This window comes from Centroberyx affinis, unplaced genomic scaffold, assembly GCF_046629955.1.
Source record: "Centroberyx affinis isolate AG114_WGS23_722 - 3 ecotype Tasmania unplaced genomic scaffold, CSIRO-AGI_Caff_v1 ptg002974l_1, whole genome shotgun sequence".
Classification (NCBI taxonomy): domain Eukaryota; kingdom Metazoa; phylum Chordata; class Actinopteri; order Beryciformes; family Berycidae; genus Centroberyx; species Centroberyx affinis.
The window spans coordinates 64,876-82,282 of record NW_027281082.1 but is presented as its reverse complement, the minus strand read 5'-3'; the positions used below and the strand labels follow the sequence as shown (position 1 = coordinate 82,282).

Sequence of the window (17,407 nt, the reverse complement as noted above, 5' to 3'; positions counted from 1 at the left end):
CGTTGTCTTGTCTTGTCAGTTTGCCAAGCTGCAAATATTTTATTTGAAACATGTAACATAAATCAATCAAGATATCTTTTTGAGAGTGCAATAAACAATAAAATGTCTTACAGTATAAAACATAATATTCTCCTGTAGAGTGACCATTTTAAAGTCTGAAAAAATGTCTGATGAAGCCTCCACTCAGCAGCCCTGTGTTCAGCCCCGACAAAACGTAGCAAAACGTTTATTTAAACGGAAACGGTGGTGCGTTGAACACCCTGTTGTGTTACGCAAACGTTGCAACTACGGCAGCTGAGAAGGCCATTCTTTGCGTTCTTTAAATATCTGTTTAATACTACAAAATACGCTCGATGCTACAGTCACTGCCCTTGCCGCCCAGAATAGCAGAGAACATCCCAATGGAGTGAAGGGGTTTGTGGAAACTGTGCTTCCTAATTATAGTGATCCAACATTTGCCTCATTTGCATTTCAGGATGAAAAGGCAAACATTTCAGGTGAAGGATAATCCACTTCTTACCTTCGAGACTGTGTTAGGAACTATATGAGCTAATTATTTTATTATGAGGCCTATCATTATTGCTGATCACTGTTGTTGTGATATGATATTGTAATATTTACCATTATATATTTAGAGGAGTAGAGTGGAGTAGAAAAGTTTATGAAATTGTCACTCCACAATGGAACAAACAATAGCAAAAGATACAAACATGTCTTCTAATTAGTTCAGTTGTTGCAGACAGCAAGCTGCAGCGGACACATTTGTAAAGGACTTTTGTCGGATCCATGGTGCGCACTGCCTTTTTAATACGGCAGGGTTTATATACACATCGCTGCTGATTGGCTAACACCTCTGACACACCCACCAAACGAGAGACAACGTACCTCAAAGCCCATTGCACACCGTTTCACACCGTTTAGAGGAAACATGACGTTCAACCCGGAAACCGTAGCAAAACGGTGCACACCGCTTTCAGATTCAACGTGCCCCATGTTTACCTCATTTGAATTAGAGGAGCTGCTGCTGTCAGCCAATCAGAGTCCAGTATTGTGAGGACTTAAGTCTACAAATTCATTCAATAAACACCCTTTTAACTACATTACATTTATTTGGAAAACATCATGAACAGCATTAGTTTTATCCTGAGCCACAGTTTATTTGAAAACAAAATATGACAATTGATTAATATGGGATCTTTAAGTATTAAACAATCATATCCTGGGCAATTTACAAAGAATGCAACAGTAGCTTCAATTCCTAGATCACCAACTTTTTTATGAATTGTGTTTGGTGTAAATGGAGGAAGGAGAGGATTGTATAATGATGATGTAACCAGGTTTCTTATACAGAGCTCATACACAATGTTCTCTTTCTCTCTTCAGTTTTCACAGTGCAATACACATGCGCCACCCATCCACACAACATGGCATTACCGTAAAGCACTTTGACTGCCAAAAGATTGTATAGCCCTTGCCTTGTGTGTATTTGGATCAAAATGCAACAGAAAATGCAAGTTGACATTAATTACTACAGTGTGAATTCATTATGTGGGTTACATCGACACACAGGGAGATGAGGGGTAAGTGAAGGGTTTCATTCCAAAACACTATATATCAATTTTGAGGGAAAGTCTGCTGCCTGAAATTCATGTCTTAATATTAAAAAAAATACAGATGATTCTAGAATCAAAAATGTTTGGTTTTGTATGTCAGTTTTCAGTCGTTTAAAATTCGAGTAGATGTCACTGTTTTCAAATGGTGGATTTTGAAATGAATCTCCTCCAGCTGATGTAGGACGTTTCCCTCCAGCTTCTTCTCCTCCACCTCCACCACTAGGGGGCGCTCTCCACCAAACCAGCTCCTCCTCATCCTCGGGGCAGACTGAAGGTGCTGCACAGCCTCCTGCAGAATAAACATATCACACCAGTGTAGTTAAAACGGGTTCCTCACGTTATACTTTTTAAAATCCCATACTTATTCCAGACCTTTAACGTCTTGACAGGATTTGATGATTTCGGTCAGCGTTCAGTGTGAAATGTTTCTTACAAAAGGACTGCAAGGTTACAATTATGTGAAATATGATTGTATATTGGAACAGAACATTTTTTCCACATTTCCAAACTTTTTGTGCAGTTCCCAAACTTTTCAAGACCAAGAAATGATCAAATCCACTTTCCATGTATTTCAAGATTTTCCAGACTGTTCCCTGAAGTGAAGGTCGTGTTTATAAAGTCTTCCCTTCACGCCTCCTCCACAACTGAATATTAATTTCATTATGGTACACCAGCAGTCCATTCATTCCTATGGGAGACAGTTTTGACGGAGTGACAACGCAACGCCCCCTTCTGGACAATCGGTTGCGTTGGCAGCGGAGTGACGGATACATTGGAAAAACCCAACTTTGCTTTGTCTCCAGTCCGTCTCGACTCTGTTAACTTAACCAAAAGTTGTATTCTTGCTTGGATTCAAGGCTATTTTTGATTTTTTCTTGTCTTTTAATACAATAGTAAATGACTGAGAAAGTCCATATGCTGGGTATGTAAAATCAACACCTGTTCTATTATATGTAAGCAATTGAAGAAGAGGAATTAAGAAGAGCGTCCCATCCCCCCTAATTGAGATGCCGTATATTTGCTCTATTTGCCCAAATTAAGGTCTGGTGTCAGGTATGGAAACTTCTCTGCCAAATGGAAAAACTAACACAAACGTGAGACTTTTACTTTGAAAAACCCCAGCAACTTCCTTCCCAGTTATGACTACTTCCTGTTGTAATTTTTCCTTGGAATTGGAGGCTAAAAGTGCTATACAAGCGGAATTGTGTTTCCACAGTTGTAAAACACAATATACATTTGTCTTTAGAGACATAATGGTGATATGTAATTGTAAGCTGAGGATTGTACCTGCAAGCTGTGGGTTACAATCCTGTTTATAGATTTAGAGAACTGAGATTGGGTTTTCAAATCACTTTTTTACAGCATTTCACAATTTTGAGTTTATGTACGTGAAAAAGCTATATTGGTTGTGGTGGCGTTGGCTCACAGAACATCTAATGTGGTGCACATTTAAACACAGGATCCAGGAAGCCGTTCCAACCATTTATTGTAATCAAGGTGGACTGAAATGGGTAACAGTTGGATGGTGGTTGGTGGATGATTTTTTCTATACAAAGAAATATTAAAAGAAAATATTACATATCTCATTGTATCAAACAAATAATAATAAATTAGGTAAATTAGGTTATCGTTTTAACTTACATCATTAATGCATCCACAATCTGGCATTCCACCCTTTTCTCCTTAATTAACAGGATTAAACTCAGGAATCTATCATAATAAATACAAACAATCTGTTAACTTTCAAAAAATACATGCCAACCAAATAACATGTTATCAAGTTGAAAAGTCCTTATATAACTCACATCAGTTCTCTCTTTGTTCTGCCTGGAATGGTTTGGAGGGAAAAGAGGAGAGTCACCGCCCTGAAGGGTGGAGTTATATAATCTTGGGGGAGTGGTCTAGTCAGGAGTGGCAGTCTAGGTGATGATGCAGGTGGGGTGGAGACTTGTGATTTAACAGTATGATTTGTTTTGGGGAAAATATAAATCCATATGAACAGCTGCAGAGGAAGAGTGACAACAATACAGCAGACTGATACTGTGATGACAACTACGAAATTCTCTTTTCCTTTCCACCGTTCAGGGAGGTCAGAGGTGTCAATGTAGTCATGTCCAACACTGACTGAGGAAACAAAACATTACCAGTTTACCTGCAGTAAGAGGCGGAGCAACACTGGAGAGACAGGAATTTTTCAGCGTCACATTCCTGAAGTGAAACTAAAAGTAACTCAGAGCGACAGCACTGCTGCAGTTAGAAGAGTCTCTCTCTTTCTCTCAAAAGAAAAATAAACCTAAGTTCATCAGGCCTTTCTCAACAATACAGCAGAGTCTTAGACGAACACAGGTGAGTACAGCAGATAATATTTACTGTTTAAACAGAGAGCAGTGACACATAATTGAGCTGTATCCAGATGGGATGTTTCCCTGTTTTCATTTTGCACTGATACTTGTCAAATGACGTTTTCAGCGAAGTACAATATAACTATATAACTCAAAATGACTTTTGATAATATTCCAATAATCTCACTTTGATATTTTCTACTATGAATATTCAAGAATTATGTGTTACAGTATTGTTATTTCACACTTTCACTTTTGGTCTCAGTCTCTAGATATGTCTGCTGCCAGCTGTCTCCTATCTGAAGAGCAGTTTCTGTGCTCCATCTGTCTGGATGTGTTCACTGATCCAGTCTCCATACCATGTGGACACAACTTCTGCAAGAACTGTATCACACAGCACTGGGATATTAATGTCCCGTGCCAGTGTCCCATGTGTAATAAGCTTTTCTACAGAAGACCTGAGCTGCAGGTCAATCCTTTCATATCTGAGATGGCTGCTCAGTTCAGAAAGTCAGTTCAGATGAAAGCCAGCAGCTGCCCAGACCAACAATGTGCCAAACCAGGAGAAGTTCCCTGTGACGTCTGCACTGGGACCAAACTGAAGGCCCTGAAGTCCTGCCTGGTGTGTCTGGCCTCCTACTGTGAGACTCACCTGGAGCCTCATCAGAGAAACACAAGCCTGAAAAAACACACGCTGATCGATCCTGTGGAAAACCTGGAAAACAGGATGTGTAAAGAGCATGATGGACCGCTCCAGCTGTTCTGCAAGACTGACCAGATGTGTGTGTGTCTGCTCTGCACTGTTTTAGACCACAAGTCACATGATATTATTCCTCTGAAAGAAGAATATAAAGGAAAGAAGGCTGAGCTGGGGAAGACAGAGGCTGAAATTCAGCAGAAGATCCAGGAGAGACAACTGAAGATTCAGGAGATCAAACACTCAGTAGAGCTCAGCAAGGAAGATGCAGACAGAGAGATAGCAGACAGTGTGCGGGTCTTCACTGCTCTGATGCAGTCTATGGAGAGAGGCCAGGCTGAGCTCATTGAGACGATCGAAGAGAAGCAGAAAACAACAGAGAAACAGGCTGAAGGCTTCATCAAAGAGTTGGAACAGGAAATCTCTGAGCTGATGAAGAGAACCGCTGAGGTGGAGCAGCTCTCACGCACTGAAGACCACCTCCACCTCCTCCAAAGCTTCCCATCCCTGAACACTCCTCCACACACCAAGGACTGGACAGAGGTCAGTGTCCATCGCTCATCATATGAGGGAACTGTGAGGAGAGCTGTGGCTCAGCTGGAGGAGACACTCAGGAAAGAGATGGAGAAGCTGTCTGCTGAGGCTGAGCTGAAGAGGGTCCAGCAGTATGCAGTGGATGTGACTCTGGATCCTGATACAGGACATCCTGAACTCATCCTGTCTGATGATGGGAAACAAGTAAATCATGGTAATGTAAAGAAGAATCTCCCAGACAACCCAGAGAGATTTTCTTATTGTGCCTGTGTCTTAGGAAAGCAGAGCTTCTCTTCAGGAAGGTTTTACTATGAGGTTCAGGTTAAAGGGAAGACTGAGTGGGATTTAGGAGTGGCCAGAGGGTCGATCAACAGGAAGGGACAAATCACAGCGAGCCCCAAGAATGGCTTCTGGATCATATGTCTGAGGAATGGAAATGAGTACAAAGCTCTTGCTGACCCTCCTGTCCTCCTCTCTCTGAAATCAAAGCCTCAGAAGGTGGGGGTGTTTGTGGATTATGAGGAGGGTCTGGTCTCCTTTTATGACGTAGATGTTGCAGCTCTTATCTACTCCTTTACTGGCTGCACCTTCACTGAGAAACTCTACCCATACTTCAGTCCCTGTAATAATGATGGTGGTAAAAACTCCGCCCCTCTGATCATCTCTCCTGTCAATCACACAGATTAGACTAATCATTTGTTTTTCTCAGATAGGATTCACTGTCATTTAAGATAACAAATTTACACATACGTTGTTTTTTCAGGTAACTGTTATAGCCATTCTAATGTTGATTTTGGTTTTTTTTATAAAACAACAGAAAAAACACTTCACAGACTTGTGTTAAGCACATGTGAAGATAAATTTGTTCTTTCAATGGAGCTCTCCACTGAGAGAAGAATCAGACAAACTCCCTGTCGGTTAAAAAAAAGCCCAGTAACTACTACTGTATCTTGTCTCTTTACCTTTCTTCTTCTTGGCAAAATTATTTAGTTTTATCATGAAAAAAAAGTTAAAGAGACATTAAACTCCAGATTCTGGTTAATATGGTAAATACTGTATTTTTCTTTATATCCTGTTTTTCTTTTATGCATGGTATTACTACTTGTTGCAGCAAACACAGGGATCATAAAAACTTCATTGAATCTAATCACTATTGCAGGAGTGTGAAAACTACCAATTTTCCAGTTTCATTGTAACATGTCCAGGTGATGAACTAAAAAGGTGATTACTGTCATAGCAGTGTACATATACTGAGCATTTTAATTCTACACAATTACTAATGAGTATTTTATTGAAAAAGAAAGAACTCTGCAATCTACTGTATGTTTCTCAAAGTAAAAGAATTTACTGAAATAAATAAAAGCCAACAGAAAGAGCTTGTATGGTTACATGACTGTTATTTTCCTGCATAGGCTACTTCAATTATTTAATGTTTGACTGATATCAAAGCTTGAAAATGTCTTTACTTTAAAGGTAATCAACACATAGAGAGCAGAAATGAACCATATCTATTCCACACTGATTAAACAGACAAGCCTTAAGATTAGAAATACAATCAGCGGTTCTCAGTCATTGTTGCCATGAGCTGTGGACCTCCAATATGACCGCCAGAGGGCAGCATCCATCAGCTGAAAGCCCTCTATAGAATATGATAACCTGATCCTCACAGAAATGTCCTCTGTCAGCAGTCTGCTGTTCAGAGAGCAGTTCCTCTGTTCTTTCTGTCTGGATGTGCTCAACAATTCACACAACTTGAGTAAAACCTGAATCACACACACTGGGAGAGGAGGATCACACTCTGAATGTACAACAAATCAAAGAAGCAACAACACACACATTCATGGACACACACACTCTTACACACACTGTAATGATTAAGATTTAATGAAGATAGAGTTGCTGTCTCTTTCTGTCTGGCCAGGTGTGTGTTGCTGTATGAACAGCTGCACAGGAAGAGTGACAACAACACAGCAGACTGATACTGTGATGACAACTGGGAAATTCTCTTTTCCTTTCCACCGTCCAGGGAGGTCAGAGGTGTCAATGTAGTCATGTCCAACACTGACTGAGGAAACAAAACATTACCAGTTTACCTGCAGTAAGAGGCGGAGCAACACTGGAGAGACAGGAGTGTTTCAACATCACATTCCTGAAGTCAAATTTAAAAAAAAAAAAAAAAAAAAGGAAATACACACTTTCAAAAAGTCAGGTCAGTCAATCAGCTGATGAAGCCTAGAGGCAAAACATTGTCTTTTCTTTTCAGTTTGCTAAGCTGCATATATTTTATTTGAAACATGTAAAATAAATCAAGATATCTTTTTGAGAGTGTAGATTTTCTTTTTTCTTTTTATTTTAATACTATAAAGTGGATTACAGTATAAAACATAATATTCTCCTGTAGAGTGACCATTTTAAATTCTTCTTAAATGTCTGATGAAGCCTCCACTCAGCAGGTTTACATCATTTGAATTAGAGGAGCTGCTGCTGTCGGCCAATCAGAGTCCAGTATTGTGAGGACTTAAGTCTACAAATTCATTCAATAAACACCCTTTTAACTACATTACATTTATTTGTAAAACATCATGAACAGCATTCGTTTTATCCTGAACCACAGTTTATTTGAAGACAAAGTATGACAATTGATTAATATGGGATCTTTAAGTATTAAACGATCGTATCCTGGGCAATTTACAATGAATGCAACAGTAGCTTCAATTCCTAGATCACCAACTTTTTTATGAATTGTGTTTGGTGTAAATGGAGGAGGAAGGAGAGGATTGTATAATGATGATGTAACCAGGTATCAATAAAATCCTAAAGTTGAAATACTGGAAAATGTATCCACAAGGTCTGGGATTACTACACTCTTACATTAAAGTTATAGCATCCTGGTTTGATTGATAAAAGATAATAATACATATGAAATTTCTAGATTATTACCTTTGGACAGTGGAGGACTCTTACATGACACCAGACACAAATAAGTTTGTTTCAAACTTTAAATTTGAATGTTTGTCTCTTATGAAACCAAACACGCATTTACATTCATATCATGAAACCTGGAGTACAGTATTTCACCATTCTCAAAAATCATTTAAGTTTAAACAAAAACTCGGCTGTTAAAAAAAAATGATAATAATTAAAAAAAAAAGAACCCAGAAAACAAATCCTATCTAGCTGCAGCGTTACTTATAGTTGTGCACAACCACCTAGTTAATAAGAGTTATGAGCTCAGTTTTGTTTGTCTTTCTTTTCTTGGGGAAGTGTCCAAAAAAAAAAAAAATCAAATCAAATAGTTTCTTGATGGTGCCTTTAACCCTGAAGTCTTTTAATCCATGTAAGGGGCGATCTTACTTGAAGAGAAGAATAGATGACTGGACAAGTTAGTTAAATCCCACTTGGTCGATGTCTGCAGAGCGGTCCAATCGGCAGTGGAGGAGATGGCGGCCCCTTCTCGCCCGTCTCCCGCGCTGACACAGTCACACAAGCAGGATCACTATTTCAGAAGTAAGATTTTAGAAACAATATTCCGACAGATACTCCAAGGCAGTACTAGTATTTAAGCACTTGCATTACTCCTTGACTCCCTGTCTCTCAAGAGTAAAGACCAAGCTAGGAATCTTGGTGTTATTATGGATGCCGATCTCAATTTTAACAAACACATCAATACCATTACAAGATCTGCCTTTTATCATCTTAAGAATATAACCAAAGTACGAGGTCTTATGTCAAAACCTGATTTAGAAAAGCTGATACACGCTTTCATTACCAGCAGGTTAGACTACTGCAATGGTCTTCTCTCCGGTCTCCCCAAAAAAACTCATTTACAGCTCATTCAGAATGCTGCTGCCAGAGTTCTGACTAAGACTAAGAACACAGAACACATTACACCAGTTCTTAGGTCACTGCATTGGCTTCCAGTGTGCCATAGAATTGATTTTAAAATCCTGCTGCTTGTCTATAAAGCACTAAATGGCTTAGCTCCAAAATACATTTCTGACCTGCTCCTATAGGATATGAGCCACCCAGACCTCTGAGGTCATCTGGGACCGGTCTGTTAGTTGTTCCCAGGGTGAAAACTAAATAAGGTGAAGCTGCTTTTAGAAATTATGCTCCCAATTACTGGAATAAACTTCCAGAAGCACTGAGATGTGCTCCCACTGTCAGCTGTTTTCAAAGTTGGCTCAAAACGTTCCTTTGCTCTGTGGCCTTCTGCTAAATCATCTGTATGTAGATGTAACAGGTGTTATCTTTATTTATTTCTTTTATTTATGTTTTACCTATTTTATACAAAATTATTCATCAATTGGCCTCACAAACAGGATCCCAACAGGAGTCTAGAGGAACTCTGGTGAGTAGTTTCTCTGCTCTGATGGGATCCTAAAACCTGTATTGAGAATTGAAGGATTTCTTGAAGTTTATAATTGTAATTGTTTAGATGATCTGTGTATTGTTCTAAAGGAACATTTACAAGTCCTATAGGGGCTGTGGGGCCTGCCTACAGGGTGGGGTAAGACCACCGGAAAGACTCTAGGCTCCTTCGAAGAATCCTTCAAGATCTCATCTAAATTGATTTCCTTTTGAGAGGAAAAATTGAGGGAGTCACTCTCAGAGAAGCTCCGGTGTTTTCGGGAGGTCTTTTAGCTTGTGATTATCTTTGAATATCCTCAGGGGTAAGGCACACTTAATTTGATACTGGCTGACCAGAGGTGTCACCAGTGTGAGAGTCACTGCTCAATATCTTTCTTTCTTTCTTTTTTAATGTCATTTTAATAGTTTCTTTCTTTTCTAATGTCATTTTAAATAGTTGTGGAGTGTGTATTTTTTGTTTTATGTGAAGCACATTGTATTTACCTTGTGTATGAAATGTGCTATATAAATTAAGTTTGCCTAAAGGTTGTCTTACTTTCTTATACAGAGCATCAACGTCACATTCCTGAAGTGAAACTAAAAGTAACTCAGAGCGACAGCACTGCTGCAGTAAGAAGAGTCTTTCTCTTTCTCTCGAAAGAAAAATAAACCTAAGTTCATCAGGCCTTTCTCAACAATACAGCAGAGTCTTAGACGTACACAGGTGAGTACAGCAGATAATATTTACTGTTTAAACAGAGGGCAGTGACATATAATTGAGCTGTATGCAGATGGGATGTTTCCCTGTTTTCATTTTGCACTGATACTTGACAAATGACGTTTTCAGTGAAGTGCAATATAACTACATAACTCAAAATGATTTTTGATAATATTCCAGTAATCTAACTTTGATACTTTTTTAATATGAATATTCAAGAATTATGTGTTACAGTATTGTTATTTCACACTTTCACTTTTGGTCTCAGTGTCTAGATATGTCTGCTGCCAGCTGTCTCCTATCTGAAGAGCAGTTTCTGTGCTCCATCTGTCTGGATGTGTTCACTGATCCAGTCTCCACACCATGTGGACACAACTTCTGCAAGAACTGTATCACACAGCACTGGGATGTTAGTGTCCAGTTCCAGTGTCCCATGTGTAAAGAGGTTTTCAACACAAGACCTAAGCTGCGGGTCAATACTTTCATATCTGAGATGGCTGCTCAGTTCAGAAAGTCAGCTCAGATGAAAGCCAGCAGCTGCCCAGACCAACGATGTGCCAAACCAGGAGAAGTTCCCTGTGACGTCTGCACTGGGACCAAACTGAAGGCCCTGAAGTCCTGCCTGGTGTGTCTGGCCTCCTACTGTGAGACTCACCTGGAGCCTCATCAGAGAATCAAAAGCCTGAAAAAACATAAGCTGATCGATCCTGTGGAGAACCTGGAAGACAGGATGTGTAAAGAGCATGATGGACCGCTCCAGCTGTTCTGCAAGACTGACCAGATGTGTGTGTGTCTGCTCTGCACTGTTTTAGACCACAAGTCACATGATATTGTTCCTCTGAAAGAAGAATATGAAGGAAAGAAGGCTGAGCTGGGGAAGACAGAGGCTGAAATTCAGCAGATGATCCAGGAGAGACAACTGAAGATTCAGGAGATCAAACACTCAGTAGAGCTCAGCAAGGAAGATGCAGACAGAGAGATAGCAGACAGTGTGCGGGTCTTCACCGCTCTGATGCAGTCTGTGGAGAGAGGCCAGGCTGAGCTCATTGAGACGATCGAAGAGAAGCAGAAAACAACAGAGAAACAGGCTGAAGGCTTCATCACAGAGTTGGAACAGGAAATCTCTGAGCTGATGAAGAGAACCGCTGAGGTGGAGCAGCTCTCACGCACTGAAGACCACCTCCACCTCCTCCAAAGCTGCCCATCCCTGAACACTCCTCCACACACCAAGGACTGGACAGAGGTCAGTGTCCATCGCTCATCATATGAGGGGACTGTGAGGAGAGCTGTGGCTCAGCTGGAGGAGACACTCAGGAAAGAGATGGAGAAGCTGTCTGTTGAGGCTGAGCTGAAGAGGGTCCAGCAGTATGCAGTGGATGTGACTCTGGATCCTGATACAGCACAAGCCTATCTCATCCTGTCTGATGATGGGAAACAAGTAAATTGTGGTGATGTAGAGAAGAATCTCCCAGAAAACCCAGAGAGATTTTCTTATTGTGCCTGTGTCTTAGGAAAGCAGAGCTTGTCTTCAGGAAGATTTTACTACGAGGTTCAGGTTAAAGGGAAGACTGACTGGGATTTAGGAGTGGCCAGAGGGTCGATCAACAGGAAGGGACAAATCACACTGGGCCCCGAGAATGGTTACTGGACTATATATTTGAGGAATGGAAATGAGTACGAAGCTCTTGCTGGCCCTTCTGTCCTCCTCTCTATGAAAACGAAGCCTCAGAAGGTGGGGGTGTTTGTGGATTATGAGGAGGGTCTGGTCTCCTTTTATGACGTAGATGCTGCAGCTCTTATCTACTCCTTTACTGGCTGCACCTTCACTGAGAAACTCTACCCATACTTCGGTCCCTGTTTTAATGATGGTGGTAAAAACTCCGCTCCTCTGATCATCTCTCCTGTCAATCACACAGATTAGACTAATCATTTGTTTTTCTCAGATGGGATTCATTGTCATTTAAGATAACAAATTTACACATACGTTGTTTTTTCAGGTAATTTATAGCCATTCTAATGTTTTTTTTTATTTTTTTATAAAACAACAGAAAAAACACTTCACAGACTTGTCTTAAGCACATTTGAAGATTAATTTGTTCTTTCAATGGAGCTCTCCACTGAGAGAAGAATCAGACAAACTCCCTGTCTGTGAAAAAAGCCCAGTAACTACTAATGTCTCTTGTCTCTTTACCGTTCTTCTTGGCAAAATGATTTAGTTTTATCATGAAAAAAAACAAAAACAATGTAAGTTAAAGTTAAAGTAATTAAACTCCAGATTCTGGTTAATATGGTAAATTCTGTATTTTTCTTTATATCCTGTTTTTCTTTTATGTATGGTATTACTACTTGTTGCAGCAAACACAGGGATCATAAAAACTTCATTGAATCTCATCACTATTGCAGGAGTGTGAAAACTACCAATTTTCCAGTTTCATTGTAACATGTCCAGGAGATGAACTAAAAAGGTGATTACTGTCATAGCAGTGTACATATACTGAGCATTTTAATTCTACACAATTACTAATGAGCATTTCATTGAAAAAGAAAGAATTCTGCAATCTACTGTATGTTTCTCACATTAAAATAATTTACTGAAATAAATAAAAGCCAATAGAAAGAGCTTGTATGGTTACTGCATAGGCTACTTAAATTATTTAATGTTTGACTGATATCAAAGCTTGAAAAATGTCTTTACTTTAAAGGAAATCAACACATAGAGAACAGAAATGAACCATATCTATTCCACACTGATTAAACAGACAAGTCATAAGATTAGAAATACAATCAGCTGTTCTCAGTCATTGTTGCCATGAGCTGTGGACCTCCAATATGGCCGCCAGAGGGCAGCATCCATCAGCTGAAAGCCCTCTATAGAATATGATAACCTGATCCTCACAGAAATGTCCTCTGTCAGCAGTCTGCTGTTCAGAGAGCAGTTCCTCTGTTCTTTCTGTCTGGATGTGCTCAACAATTCATACAACTTGAGTAAAACCTGAATCACACACACTGGGAGAGGAGGATCACACTCTGAATGTACAACAAATCAGAGAAGCAACAACACACACATTCATGGACACACACACTCTTACACACACTGTAATGATTAAGATGTAATGAAGATAGAGTTGCTGTCTCTTTCTGTCTGGCCAGGTGTGTGTTGCTGTATGAACAGCTGCACAGGAAGAGTGACAACAACACAGCAGACTGATACTGTGATGACAACTGGGAAATTCTCTTTTCCTTTCCACCGTCCAGGGAGGTCAGAGGTGTCAATGTAGTCATGTCCAACACTGACTGAGGAAACAAAACATTACCAGTTTACCTGCAGTAAGAGGCGGAGCAACACTGGGAAGACAGGATTTTTTTCAGAGTCACATTCCTGAAGTCAAATTGAAAGTAACTCAGAGCGACAGCACTGCTGCAGTTAGAAGAGTCTCTCTCTTTCTCTCGAAAGAAAAATAAACCTAAGTTCATCAGGCCTTTCTCAACAATACAGCAGAGTCTTAGACGAACACAGGTGAGTACAGCAGATAATATTTACTGTTTAAACAGAGAGCAGTGACACATAATTGAGCTGTATCCAGATGGGATGTTTCCCTGTGTTCATTATACACTGACACTTGTCAAATTAAGGTTTCAATGAAGTGCAATATAAAAATGTAACTAAAATTACTTTTGCTAGTATTCCAATAATCTAACTTTGATATCTGTTTATACATAAAGTAGGCCTAAGGCTTCTCTGGTGAATTGATTTCAAACAGGTGACTCAAAAATAAAAAATAAAAAGAAACACACACTCTCAAAAAGTCAGGTCAGTCAATCAGCTGAAGAAGCCTAGATGCAAAACGTTGTCTTTTCTTGTCAGTTTGCCAAGCTGCAAATTTTTTTGAAAACATTTTGAAAACAATAAAATGTCTTACAGTATAAAACATAATATTCTCCTGTAGAGTGACCGTTCTAAATTCTGAAAAAATGTGTGATGAAGCCTCCACTCAGCAGGTTTACCTCATTTGAATTAGAGGAGCTGCTGCTGTCAGCCAATCAGAGTCCAGTATTGTGAGGACTTAAGTCTACAAATTCATTCAATAAACACCCTTTTAACTACATTACATTTATTTGGAAAACATCATGAACAGCAGTAGATTAATCCTGAGCCACAGTTTATTTGAAAACGAAATATGACAATTGATTAATATGGGATCTTTAAGTATTAAACGATCATATCCTGGGCAATTTACAATGAATGCAACAGTAGCTTCAATTCCTAGATCACCAACTTTTTTATGAATTGTGTTTGGTGTAAATGGAGGAGGAAGGAGAGGATTGTATAATGATGATGTAACCAGGTATCAATAAAATCCTAAAGTTGAAATACTGGAAAATGTATCCACAAGGTCTGGGATTACTACACTCTTACATTAAAGTTATAGCATCCTGGTTCAATTGATAAAAGATAATAATACATATGAAATCTCTAGATTATTACCTTTGGACAGTGGAGGACTCATACATGACACCAGAGACAAATAAGTTTGTTTCAAACTTTAATTTGAATGTTTGTCTCTTATGAAACCAAACAAGCATTTACATGCATATCATGAAACCTGGAGTACAGTATTTCACCATTCTCAAAAATCATTTAAGTTTAAACAAAAACTCGGCTGTTAAAAAAAATTATAATAATGAAAAAAAACAAAAAACCTTTAACCCTGAAGTCTTTTAATCCATGTAAGGGGCGATCTTACTTGAAGAGAAGAATAGATGACTGGAAAAGTTAGTTAAATCCCACTTGGTCGATGTCTGCAGAGCGGTCCAATCGGCAGTGGAGAAGATGGCGGCCCCTTCTCGCCCGTCTCCCGCGCTGACACAGTCACACAAGCAGGATCACTATTTCAGAAGTAAGATTTTAGAAACAATATTCCGACAGATACTCCAAGGCAGTACTAGTATTTAAGCACTTGCATTACTCCTTGACTCCCTGTCTCTCAAGAGTAAAGACCAAGCTAGGAATCTTGGTGTTATTATGGATGCCGATCTCAATTTTAACAAACACATCAATACCATTACAAGATCTGCCTTTTATCATCTTAAGAATATAACCAAAGTATGGGGTCTTATGTCAAAACCTGATTTAGAAAAGCTGATACACGCTTTCATTACCAGCAGGTTAGACTACTGCAACGGTCTTCTCTCCGGTCTCCCCAAAAAAACTCTGGGGCGGTTACAGCTCATTCAGAATGCTGCTGCCAGAGTTCTGACTAAGACTAAGAACACAGAACACATTACACCAGTTCTTAGGTCACTGCATTGGCTTCCAGTCTGCCATAGAATTGATTTTAAAATCCTGCTGCTTGTCTATAAAGCACTAAATGGCTTAGCTCCAAAATACATTTCTGACCTGCTCCTATAGGATATGAGCCACCCAGACCTCTGAGGTCATCTGGGACCGGTCTGTTAGTTGTTCCCAGGGTGAAAACTAAATCAGGTGAAGCTGCTTTTAGAAATTATGCTCCCAATTACTGGAATAAACTTCCAGAAGCACTGAGATGTGCTCCCACTGTCAGCTGTTTTCAAAGTTGGCTCAAAACGTTCCTTTGCTCTGTGGCCTTCTGCTAAATCATCTGTATGTAGATGTAACAGGTGTTATCTTTATTTATTTCTTTTATTCATGTTTTACCTATTTTATACAAAATTATTCATCAATTGGCCTCACAAACAGGATCCCAACAGGAGTCTAGAGGAACTCTGGTGAGTAGTTTCTCTGCTCTGATGGGATCCTCAAACCTGTATTGAGAATTGAAGGATTTCTTGAAGTTTATAATTGTAATTGTTTAGATGATCTGTGTATTGTTCTAAAGGAACATTTACAAGTCCTATAGGGGCTGTGGGGCCTGCCTACAGGGGGGGGTAAGACCACCGGAAAGACTCTAGGCTCCTTCGAAGAATCCTTCAAGATCTCGTCTAAATTGATTTCCTTTTGAGAGGAAAAATTGAGGGAGTCACTCTCAGAGAAGCTCCGGTGTTTTCGGGAGGTCTTTTAGCTTGTGATTATCTTTGAATATCCTCAGGGGTAAGGCACACTTAATTTGATACTGGCTGACCAGAGGTGTCACCAGTGTGAGAGTCACTGCTCAATATCTTTCTTTCTTTCTTTTCTAATGTCATTTTAAATAGTTGTGAAGGGTGTATGTATTTTTTCTGTTTTATGTGAAGCACATTGTATTTGCTTTGTGTATGAAATGTGCTATATAAATAAAGTTTGCCTAAAGTTTGTTTTACTTTCTTATACAGAGCTCATACACAATGTTCTCTTTCTCTCTTCAGGAGTTTTCACAGTGCAATACACATGTGCCACCCATCCACACAACATGGCATTACCGTAAAGCACTTTGACTGCCCAAAAATTGTATAGCCCTTGCCTTGTGTGTATTTGGATCAAAATGCAAAGGAAAATGCAAGATGACATTAATTACTACAGTGTGATTTCATTATGTGGGTTACATCGACACACAGGGAGATGAGGGGTAAGTGAAGTGTTTCATTCCAAAACACTATATATCAATTTTGAGGGAAAGGCTGCTGCCTGAAATTCATGTTTTAATATTCAAAAAAACTACAGATGATTCCTAGTATCGAAAATGTTTGGTTTTGTATGTCAGTTTTCAGTTGTTTAACATTAGAGTAGATGTCACTGTTTTCAAATGGTGGATATCTCCTTTTGGAATGAATCTCCTCCAGCTGATGTAGGATGTTTCCTTCCAGCTTCTTCTCCTCCACCTCCACCACTAGGGGGCGCTCTCCACCAAACCAGCTCCTCCTCATCCTCGGGGCAGACTGAAGGTGCTGCACAGCCTCCTGCAGACTAAACATATCACACCAGTGTAGTTAAAACGGGTTCCTCACATTATACTTTTTAAAATCCCATAAAACCTTTAATGTCTTGACTGGATTTGATGATTCTGGTCAGCGTTTAATGTGAAATGTTTGTTACAAAATGACTGCAAGTTTACAGCTACATGAAATATAAATTTGTATTGGAACAGAAATTTTTTTCCACAACATTTCCAAAGTTTTTGTGCAGTTCCCAAACTTTTCAAGACCAAGAAATGATCAAATCCACCTTCCATGTATTTCAAGACTATCAAGACTTGTA

At 39.4% G+C, this 17,407-nt stretch overlaps 2 protein-coding genes across 2 annotated transcripts; both read left to right on the top strand.

Moving 5' to 3' along the window:
* Window positions 1–3,848: 3,848 nt before the first annotated feature.
* LOC139658822 (E3 ubiquitin-protein ligase TRIM39-like) lies at window positions 3,849–6,543 on the top strand. The gene is made up of 2 exons (XM_071536997.1): window positions 3,849–3,959; window positions 4,221–6,543. The coding sequence occupies exon 2, from the start codon at window positions 4,230–4,232 to the stop codon at window positions 5,871–5,873; it is 1,644 nt and encodes a 547-aa protein (XP_071393098.1). The 5' UTR covers window positions 3,849–3,959; window positions 4,221–4,229; the 3' UTR covers window positions 5,874–6,543.
* Window positions 6,544–10,202: 3,659 nt separating this feature from the next.
* On the top strand, window positions 10,203–12,438 carry LOC139658820 (E3 ubiquitin-protein ligase TRIM21-like). The gene is made up of 2 exons (XM_071536996.1): window positions 10,203–10,260; window positions 10,523–12,438. The coding sequence occupies exon 2, from the start codon at window positions 10,532–10,534 to the stop codon at window positions 12,173–12,175; it is 1,644 nt and encodes a 547-aa protein (XP_071393097.1). The 5' UTR covers window positions 10,203–10,260; window positions 10,523–10,531; the 3' UTR covers window positions 12,176–12,438.
* The last annotated feature ends 4,969 nt before the right edge of the window (window positions 12,439–17,407 follow it).

What these genes read in the sequence shown, in the direction of transcription:
- LOC139658822 (XM_071536997.1), top strand. Translation starts at nt 4,230, where the DNA reads ATGTCTGCTGCCAGCTGTCTCCTATCTGAAGAGCAGTTTCTGTGCTCC.
- LOC139658820 (XM_071536996.1), top strand. Translation starts at nt 10,532, where the DNA reads ATGTCTGCTGCCAGCTGTCTCCTATCTGAAGAGCAGTTTCTGTGCTCC.